This window comes from Poecilia latipinna, unplaced genomic scaffold, assembly GCF_001443285.1.
Source record: "Poecilia latipinna isolate Pla-1442-1.1 unplaced genomic scaffold, P_latipinna-1.0 Scaffold578, whole genome shotgun sequence".
NCBI classification, from domain to species: Eukaryota; Metazoa; Chordata; class Actinopteri; order Cyprinodontiformes; family Poeciliidae; genus Poecilia; species Poecilia latipinna.
In genome coordinates, this window is record NW_015113194.1 from 195,703 (window position 1) to 205,981 (window position 10,279).

Sequence of the window (10,279 nt, forward strand, 5' to 3'; positions counted from 1 at the left end):
ATTTCAGTGGAAAAAAAAGTTTCAGCTCCTTTTTTTTTTAATAAAGCCCCCCAAAATTTTTAGGGGAAAAAAAAAAAAAAAAAAAAAAAAAAAAAAGGGTCGCTCATTTTCTCTAGTCAATTTATCCATAACTGACGGTTATCTAGTCTAAAATTTCAACAAGGTTTTGCTGTTTGTTTTAATTTACTCTGCAGTATTTTTATTTGCAGTATATCCTCTGATTGACAAAATACACACAATAACATATGAAGGGGCCAAACAAGATGGCAGGAAATGAGGTGGAATGTCAAAAATTAAGCTTAAAGGGATAGTTTGGACTTTTAAAGTCAGGTTTGGTAAAATGTTGCTATCTTATGTGCAGCATCAGCTGTAAAGCTCTAGATTTAGCTGATGAGAATCCAGCTAATGACTAGTCTGAATGGAGCCCATATTAATATAAAACTCTTTCATTTCCAAACAACTTTAACTTCAAAAAACATCACAATGGTTGACGCAAACAACAATTAATGAACATTTAAACTGTCCATACAGTTGTGCTGGATGCTGATTTGCACACAAGGCAATTATTACAGAGGGAATGGTATGCTATCACGTACCGCATCTTCCTCTGTGAACTGAGAAATGAACATCTATAGTGTTTCCAGTCCCAGTAACCCTTCCCTTAAATTGCTATAATAATTTTGGCTTTGGTGTTTCAAAGCCAAAATGCCGACTCAAACCTGCATTTACTGTGTAAAGGTTGCTGGCTTCTTTGTAATAATGGCTCTGCATAAATGATGACATTTAAAAGGTTTATAAAATAGTGTTTGCAAGAATTGCTATGGTGTTTTTGAAGTTTAAAGTTGCTTTAAGATGGAAGAATTCTCCTGTGGACCTGGGCCCTCCCTACCTGGCTGTCAGCTTCCTAGATTTATATTAAATCAAAACTCCAGCAACATATTAGCTGTAAATCCATTTAGCGTTATCACAATAAAAATCTGGGCCATACCTTTAACAGTGCACTTCAAAAGTCTTTTTTGGAAGAATTTTTCAAAGAATTGATCTTTAATGCTGTACAGGAAATATGCCTCCATATTTGAAATTAAAAGATGGAAAACGTACTGGAAGAAGAAAACAAACACCTGATTAAGCACACAGTTAGCATGTCTGGCGCAGATTGTCGGTTTTATAAGGAAGAGTTAAACATTTGTGTAATATTTGCAAATAATGAAACTCAGAACCTTGACAAATTTCCATTTTTATTTGTATAGCTGAGATCAAAATGAACAATTTGGGTTAATGGAAAATCAAACTGTTTTTTTTTTTTATAAACCTTTTTTTTGTAATGAACAGAGACATTTCAAATGGGACTGAACGTTTCAACAGGCCTGACCTACTTACCAGCAGCCAGGTCTGAAACTCTGAAACGGCTCTTCACCTTTTTCTGGCAGCAGTCAGGAACTCTAATAAAAACACAGGCCCTAGGTAAATATATATTTTTTTTATCTATTTTTTTCAATTTCTCCTTATTAGACTGGACTGCATATGGGCATACTTTCTATCAAATGCAGCATAGAGCTCTTATTTCATCTGTGTTTGTTTGCAAGCAGTCATATTTTATTAGAAAACATCTTGGACTGTATTATATTCTTCTCCCACAGACAGACAGTAGTTTTTCTACAGTGAGCTTTGGTTCCTCAGTAAATCTGTCAACGTAATTGTTCATTTACAATGGTTAAATAAGGTAGAGAATGCCGCCGGGCCATCCGCTGCTATTCATTCGCAATACCTATTTAAGAACTGAAAAGGCTGCAATGTAAGCAGCCTGACCAACTGTCAGCATATCACGTAGCGCAGATAAAAATTCTAAAGGATCTTCCTTTTGAATTTTTTCAGTGTAACACGACACCCCAGATGGTTCACAGATGTAGCTACTGAATGTTGCATGAAGAAAGATTTTTTACTTTAGACAACATAAGGAGTTTGATGCACGAATGTCTTATTGAACCTAAAAATGTCAAATAATCTCGAAGTACCTCAAATAAATTTTTACATTAGTAAAAACGAAAATAGCACTGATTAATGTTCAGTGAATTAAATGCTGTAATGTGAAACTTAGTTGCCTTCTCAGCATTAGAGCATGAAAGGTGTCTCAGACGTATGAATGTTAAGGTTCCCAGAACAGGGTGTGACTCTACAGTAGAAAAGACTTTGGAAAAGAAATAGGCCATTTCAGCAAGATCAACAGTGCAGGCTCCTTCCTCAAAGTGGATCAACTTACACTGATTTAAAAAAATATATAAAAAATAAAAAAGCTGAAAGGGGCACAGAGGAAGAAAAAGAAGTTTTTGCCTTCTTCTCCTCCTTCATGCTAGAGGGTTTATTAATGACAACATGTTGGCAATTTTAAGCCAGGTTAAGCTCTGTCAGATGTGTTTTGACGGGAGATTTGGCTGAATCGCCTGAAAAAGTTAAGTACAAAATCGTGACAGGCTCATTATATCTTTTTTATTTGCAAGATTAGTCACTTTCAGGTAATTTCTGCTTTGCAAAAGTATTTATAAATCTTGGACCTTTTCACATCTTGTTCAATTCCAACAACGTTCAGTTTGTTTGTTTTCTTTTTTTTTTTTACATTTTTGCCCTTTCTTTCTGTCATCCCCCCTACAGCACCATCATATTTTATTATGGGATTGATGTCTTCAGGTGGTTATGTAGTGTTAGTTTCCTGCACTTGAAAGACCAAAACATGTTTGTGCTCATCCAAACTTTGGACTTTCTTCCAGATCTTTACTCTATTGCTTATCTAGAAGCAACATGTAAACTGGACATCATATGAGTTTCTTTCAACAACACTGTTTAAATGTAGGATTTTTATCTGTGAAAGGTTCTCTATAAATAAACATTGTTGAGCTCTACTTTTTGTTATCCTGGCCATTGCCTTCCTATGCATTTCCACTCTATTCTAATCTCCCTTTAGTCTGAAATTTCTCCCGTTAAACTTGATTTCTCCAGTTGAAATTAAACTGAGCCAGTCGCCGAACAGAAACAGAAGTTGAGAACGACGATGTCGATTTTCAGCGCTGGTTTGGAATTGTGGTCTGAGTCCACGCCTCCAGCAAGAAATTGAGATGAGACTCCAGACACTCTGTTTGAAGAAAAGCATAGAACAAGGGGCTGGGTTTTAACAGGTCAACTTTGTGTTTGTCTATAAAATACATTTGCATTCGTAGGTGATATAATATAGAAAAGTTCAAGGGGCATGGATACCATTGCAGGGTGTTATAGGATGTAGGATTTTTGCTGGGAAACCTTTAGTAAAGACTATTTTTGTCCTTTTCTTTGCTTTTCTTCATCCCTACGTTTTCACAATTAAGATTTTTCTTTCTGTCACGGAGCTCGTGCTGCTGTTCTTTCACAGACTCTGGCATTAATAGCTATGGCAGACCCAGCGACAGACCTCGGAGCTTCACTGCTTGACATTTCATCAGCGAGCCTCGTCTGCAGTCTGTGCATGTGTTATGGAAATTGGTGCAGAGGGGAAATTGAATGACATCGAATATCTTTTCAGACATTTGAACTTCTGAGGGATGATTTAAGCACTTGTGTTACTTTTAACTTTTTAAAGACGGATCTAATGATATGTTCTCAGTCACTTTCACAGCCATGTATTCCACTAATCTGCCAATGCGTTCCTATCTTATTTTAGCCTTGTGTACAATATTTAGGAAAATCAGCACTTTTGACAAAAAAAAAGACCGTTTCTGACCTGGTGTCATAAGCCTTTCCATACAGAAAGCAAGTTTGATGCATTGAACTCCTCTGGCGCTTGAGTTCAAAATGTCCCTTATCTTTGTTCAATAGTTTAATAAGATTTTAATTAGGCAATTAAAAGTCTTTGGAGTAGCATATAGTCATAATTACTGCTGTATGCTTCACTCTGAGATGAACGGGCCATTAATTATTCTGAACAGGGTCTGGGGATTGGACGTAAAATGGGTCAATCAAGAAGGAGTATTTTTTATTTTTTTTAAGTAGTCATCTGATCACAGATACAGACGTTTTCTTATAACACTAACTAGAAGCAGAATGATGTTGCAGCAGCTGTTTTTGATCTACTGTTCTCCAGCTCCGAACTAATGACTCACAACTGAGATCAGATATTGAAATCAAAATGCATTGCTTGTTACAATTCCAGTTTTTTAAAATGTTTTAATAATCGCTCCGATTCAAGCTTTAGAAAGGTGCTTTTTATTTCTTTTGTTTCCTGACAAACCTGCCTTTCTTAAATGGCATCTTCTCCAATCTTTCCCCTTTCGAAGGGTGAAATTGAGTGCCCTTCTCAGCAGTTCAGCAACTAAATTTAAGAATATTTTGTGCAAATAAATTCACAAAAATGGAAAAACAAAGTCTGAAAATAGTTTCTAGATGATATAATAATCACATTGTCTCCTTGGTGTTTTTCTTTCTTCTTTCAATTTTCTTTTTCAACCTATCACCCATAAAGCCTAATCTTTTGCAGATTTGCATACGATACTGCTTAAAATCCCAATAAATCCACTGAAGTTTGGAATGGAGTGGTTTGAAAAAATATGTGGTGTTTTTTGATGTTTGCGTCATTCACTACAATTGCAGATGTGTGTATGTATATGCATAAGATTTTTATGAAGCAGCACAATGAGTAAGTTAACTCATCATTAGAACTTACTAAGTGTGTTGAAGCAATAGTTGGCCCTCTGAAACTTTGCACAATTTTATCTTAATAGTGATCCCACACAACTCACCTGATAAATCAGACACTCTGTCCATCTGTGCGGTCAGACATGCTCTTCTATTTAAATCTCTCCAGGCAGATGACACTCTCCATATCTCACACCTGGTTTATGTCACACAACTGACTGTTCTTTAGTGATGCGGAGCAGTTTTGGGGGTGGGGTGGGGTGGGGGGTTTGCAGTTTGAATCATAAGCTGAAGGTCACACGTGGAAACACGTAACCTGAGGTGATCCGTGTTCATCTGCATACAGGTGGCTTTTTGACACGCATGGCATGCCAAGAGGTCACGTTTATGATTCGGCACTATTCCAGACAATGTGTTGAGCACTGACCCATGCTGTTCTACTGAAATAGTAAATGTTAATGGACCCACCACCTGTTTCAGCTGTGCTGCTATTTATACCATTCACACTCATAGAAGTGAAGCTGTCATGGAGAAGCTTTTTCAGTATATATATATAGTTCTGGGAAACTCCCAGTTTCGTTATATGTAACAGTTATTTCCTCTTCTCTGAAATTCCTTGTTGTGTAATGCTTTGACAAAGTGGCAAAAACATAACAAACGGTTTTTTGCACTAAAATATATCTTTGTTAGAAGTGTTTATATCAGTTTAACATCACAAGCAGCTATTTCTGTTTCCTCTTCGCTGTACTCTGACAGATTTGCATATTTTAGGTGATTCTCATTGCCATTTCAGCTCCACGTGTTAATGAATCAGTGCTTTTCTCACCCAGTTTCCTGCAGAACATTCCTCTGCCTGATTCAACAGTTTCTCTCTCTAATCAGTCACATTCACTTTAAGGAGGACTCTTGCTTCCACTGTCATATGATAGTCTAGTTAGCAGAAACCAGACCAATGGATTAGTGGGATATTGGGTTCAGACATGGTTTGGATGGCAAAACTCTATACTTTTACAAACTGAAAGCTCTGCAAACTATAGACTTTTCAATTGCATATTTGAAGGATAAACAGGTTCCAGCAGTACAAGTTCCCTCTGAATTTATGGTAGATATTTTTACTGCGGTAAAGCGTAAATTTCAAAGACCATAGTGAACAAACCTATGGGTAGGTTTTATTCATTTATGCATTATTTAAATATGTATATCAGCGGGAAAGAACTCATTAAAGTCAAAAATTTGTTTTGCAAAAACACCTTGGCAAAACCGGCAAGACCACAAAAAATTGTTTCAGGTTGTAAGACATGTTTGTGTGGCATTTAGTAAACAAGACACTGCATGAACAAATGTATGGTGGACTCTAGACAGATAAAAGAATAGACAAATGCAGAGCTGAATGATGCACAAAGATATATTATATCCCATACTCCTTCAGACCAAAAACAAACCATAGCATAGTGCAAATCAACAGTTTACTGACATTTTATAAATCGTAAAATGCATAAAAGTTGAGGAAGTCCTTTATATTCAATGTGAAAGTTTGACAAATGAAAAAAAATGATGTCAAACGGATAAGTCTAATGTGTTGCTGAAGGCTGTACAGAGAGGAATGTACGAGCACTGTAGGAGGAGATGGTAGACAGAGAGCTTGGAGAGCATCATCCAGAGCGGGAGCACACTATCATGTCTGTGTAGAGGGTGAAAGGGATGATTCAGTTTATGCATCATGCAGGCGAGAGCAGTGAAGTGCAGAGTTGCATGTAGATTTCTCTGCTGTCTGAGGCGTCCTTGTTCTCACACCCTCCAACTTTCTCTACATTCTTCGGTCAGATTCCTGCTGGTTTCCTTTGCTGACTGATACACAAACCAAGAATTAATGATATATCCCTGGTTTTCGATATGACTCTGCTGCATAAATAAGCATTTTCTTCTTTCCTTTGCAGTCTTTCCTGCTTTCCAAACACCCTCCGCCACGCTCAGATTCAGACTGCTCCATTTATAACGAGCAGCCGAGTGCTTATTGACTAAAATTCTGGATCTCCATGACAGAAACCAGGAATAGGCTCCCTCACTATGGTCTGCCATTGATTTCCACAGCTCACATGAAACTGAATCTCCATTTGGTTGCGTCTGAGGAGCTTCTTGTGGCAGGTGTAATGGAGCATTTGAGGTTGTAACTGGGATGTCCGTACTAAGGTTTTCCTTTACGCCTCACTGTGTTCAGCAGACTTACATCAATGAATTACCCTTTAACTCTATTACTGGTATAATAGATAGCTGTTGGCTTTATTGGTGAGAAGATTAAATTGTTTTTTTTTTTCTTTTTACAATGTCAGTGTAGATATTAAAGGGGAAAATGAAAATAAATGAATATAATCTCTGTTGATTTTTACAAATGAACTAGATTTAATATATAAGCTTTCTTCTTGGGCACCAAAGCTGAAATTTGATAAACAGTCTCTCATTTATAAAAAGATCTCTTAGTAAGACCTTCAATACAGAGATTTCAAAGTGGTTTTTTTTTTTTTTTGCTTTAAGCTGACTTACTAGCACTAACGGAACAAGGAAGGCCATCTTTTATTAGTATTCAGTTATTTAAATTACTGACCTTACTCAGTGACACAGAGCAAGGTCACATTTTCAGCTGACTTTTAACTCCTGTTAAATGTAACAGTTTTTTTCAATAACTAATGTTGTGAGATGTTTATAAAAAAGAGGCATTTTCTATGTTTGGCATATATTTCTTCCTGCATAAGTCTGGTTGTGTTTCAAACTTGTACCAACAGACTTTTAGTGATACGTGAGCTACACTTGTCTTGGCTGTGTCGTTGTTTAAGCCAACTGGCAACAGTGTTCTACAATTTATCACAAATTGTATATTTTGTGATATATTTCATTGTGAGTCAAAGTAAGTAATGGTTTGCTGACAAAACTTAAAGTTGCTTTCAAAACATTGCACGGTGCCTTTACATTCTTCGTCTTAATTTCTTTCTTTTTTTTTTTTTTTTTTTTTTTTCATTTTTCCCCAAACACAATTGTTTTAATTTACTACATCCAGAGCTGTTCTTAGCTTAACCCAATTAAAATGTCCCATATAAATATTTTTTTTTCTTTTTTTGTTCAGTCAGAATTTATTTTACTTTGTCTTCTCTTGTGACCCTTATACATTTGGGAAAATTTGTGTTTTCAGTTGCTCATAAGCAGCCACTTGTTTATGTTTTTGGGGGTTTAAGATTCCACTGCATTCCTTTTCCCCTAAGTCTCTAGACGATGTTCCTGCACTGTCATGTAAAGTTTGCAAGGGAATGAGTGCAGGAACATATTCTCTTCTGACTGCAGTCACGCCGTAGGGTAAAGGGAGCAAGCGAGCTTTGGATTCAACATTGCAGAGTGACTGTCCCATGTCAATTACACTTGCTGCAATTACTTTCCTAAACATAAGGCGTTGCTGTGGGGAGAATAATTCAGTGATACAGCAAGGTTACCAGCAGAAGAATAGTGTTTACACAAAGCAGTTCATAGAGAGCAATGAATCTGAACCTTTAGCACAAGTACCACAGGTGATAGCTTGCCTTCAAAAGTACTCAGAGGTAATTTTGGTATTAGATTTGGAAGGTGGATATGAATGGATTAAGTGTGATATGAAACTACTAAACAACTGCAGCTTAAAAGATCAGTTGCTCAAGCACATTAATTGTTGCTTTATCAGAAACCTCTCAGTAGAAAATTGCTTTGAAGAAGGTTATAAGAACTTGCGGACGACAGTAAGCCAACGACAATTGCAGGTGGCTGCTTATGCTGTGTTCAGTTTACCTCTGAAGTTGTAACTTGCACCTGGATATGACATCAAATTCAGTTTAACTGAGTTCTAGTTCCAAATGCAATAACCTGTGGGATTTGCTCATTTATCCAGTCAATAACGAGGACTGGAAAAATGTATTTCAGTGCAATTTATCATGGAAAACTTGTGGTACTGTATTTGTCATAAAACACTCAAGACCCTCTGACATATAAATAAAAGAAGACATAATCTTCTGAGAATTTAATAAGTATTTGAAATGCATTGCTCTAATCAACACAACCACAAAGATGCTAAATATTCAAGCAAGATATTCTTATGAATAAGGATATTTTTGCTTCACAGTAAGCAAAGTGGCTTGATAAATGCCTGATCAGCTGTTAAATAATTAATTTTTGTAGAAAATGATAGTATGTGCAAATTAGCTCATACAACATTCTAACACAATGTCATGTTTTTTTCTTTTCTTCAAAGGTATCTGTTGAGACCCTGCAGTTTGGTGTTTGTATAGAAGAGGTTTTCTTCTGTGCTCTTAAGGTCAACTATTATAAAATCAAACAACAAGGAGTTTCCTCTCTTCCCAACAATTTCACCAGATTTCCATCTGAAGCGCCTGGAGCTGCAAGGGAAGAGAGAGGCCACGAAAGGAGATAAACAGAAACAGGCACGCTTCATGAATTCCCCCAAAACCTAAACGAGACAAATAGTACAAGTTGGCTGGTGGACCTGCGGTGGCATGTGGACGATGAGTATGGCTTGGCTGTGTCTCCCAGCCTACACTGTCCTACTTCTCGGTTTCCTTCATCTGGCTGTCACAGAAAATGATGTCACTCCGCGCCTCAGCTTTCCCTACAGTAAGTCCCTTCTTTAAATAACTATGACATTTACTACATCTATAAGGTTTTTTTTTTTTTCACTTCTTACTGACACTAGTGACATTTAGTTGAATAGATTAGACAGGAAATGGGTAGAGAAAGAGGGGAAAGACACCCAGAACAGGATCCAGATTTGGGAATCGAACCCTCGGTTCACATTTGATACTTGTCTCCTACATAAGGAGTACACAGCCAATAGATTTCCTATCACCAGTTTCTCCCACCTTTCAACTTCTCTAGATTTATTATAAATCTCATTTTCTCATCTTTTGGTAGGTTTGTTGTTGTTCTGCATCATCCCTTCAGTGAAACACAGGTTGCCTCTCCCGACTAATCCGAGTACTTCTGAGGACTTCATTTATATATGTCAAGAAAGGGGGCTGAGTACTACTGAGCACCACACCCTCTCGATTTTTAAAACATTATATTTAGCAGCAGTGTATGATACCTTTTAATGGGATAGCACATGCAAATACTGTTGAAATACAGTGAAAATTGTGGTCGTGACATGACAAAATGTGAAAGAGTTCATGAGGCATGGATGCTTTTGCAAGGAATGCATTTTGAATCATAATAGCGCCTTATGCAACATGCAGATGCCCAAGGCTCCAAATGTGGTTGTATCAGATCCTTTTATGTGAACTGCAACATTTGGCCAAATGTCAATCAATCGTCAAATAAAACTATGAATGGAGAAAAAAAAAAAAAAAAAACTTTACCGACCTGTTGATTTTGGTAGCATTTAAATGCAAGTGAGAGTTGGTTCTGCTGAGTTTCTGTTGGTCAGACATATTTACATACAAACCTGTGGTTGTTGTAACTCACTCCACAAATTCACTCAGGCCTTGAGTGTTACTGCTTTTATCAAAAATATATCTTTTCATGCTTGCAAAACTGACTTGAAACTTTGAAACATGTTGAATATTCCTGTCAGCTTTCACTGAAAATATAT

At 36.9% G+C, this 10,279-nt stretch overlaps 1 protein-coding gene across 4 annotated transcripts in view; it reads left to right on the forward strand.

Moving 5' to 3' along the window:
- sema4ba (sema domain, immunoglobulin domain (Ig), transmembrane domain (TM) and short cytoplasmic domain, (semaphorin) 4Ba) overlaps positions 1 to 10,279 on the forward strand; it is a 65,943-nt gene that overhangs the window by 25,601 nt on the left and 30,063 nt on the right. For 3 of the 4 annotated variants that reach the window (XM_015042131.1, XM_015042130.1, XM_015042129.1), the window contains one exon: positions 8,927 to 9,306. In XM_015042131.1, the coding sequence (XP_014897617.1) occupies positions 9,189 to 9,306 (118 nt within the window). In that variant the 5' untranslated portion in view covers positions 8,927 to 9,188. The remainder of the gene's footprint in view (positions 1 to 8,926; positions 9,307 to 10,279) is intronic. The other variant, XM_015042133.1, reaches the window with a different exon arrangement.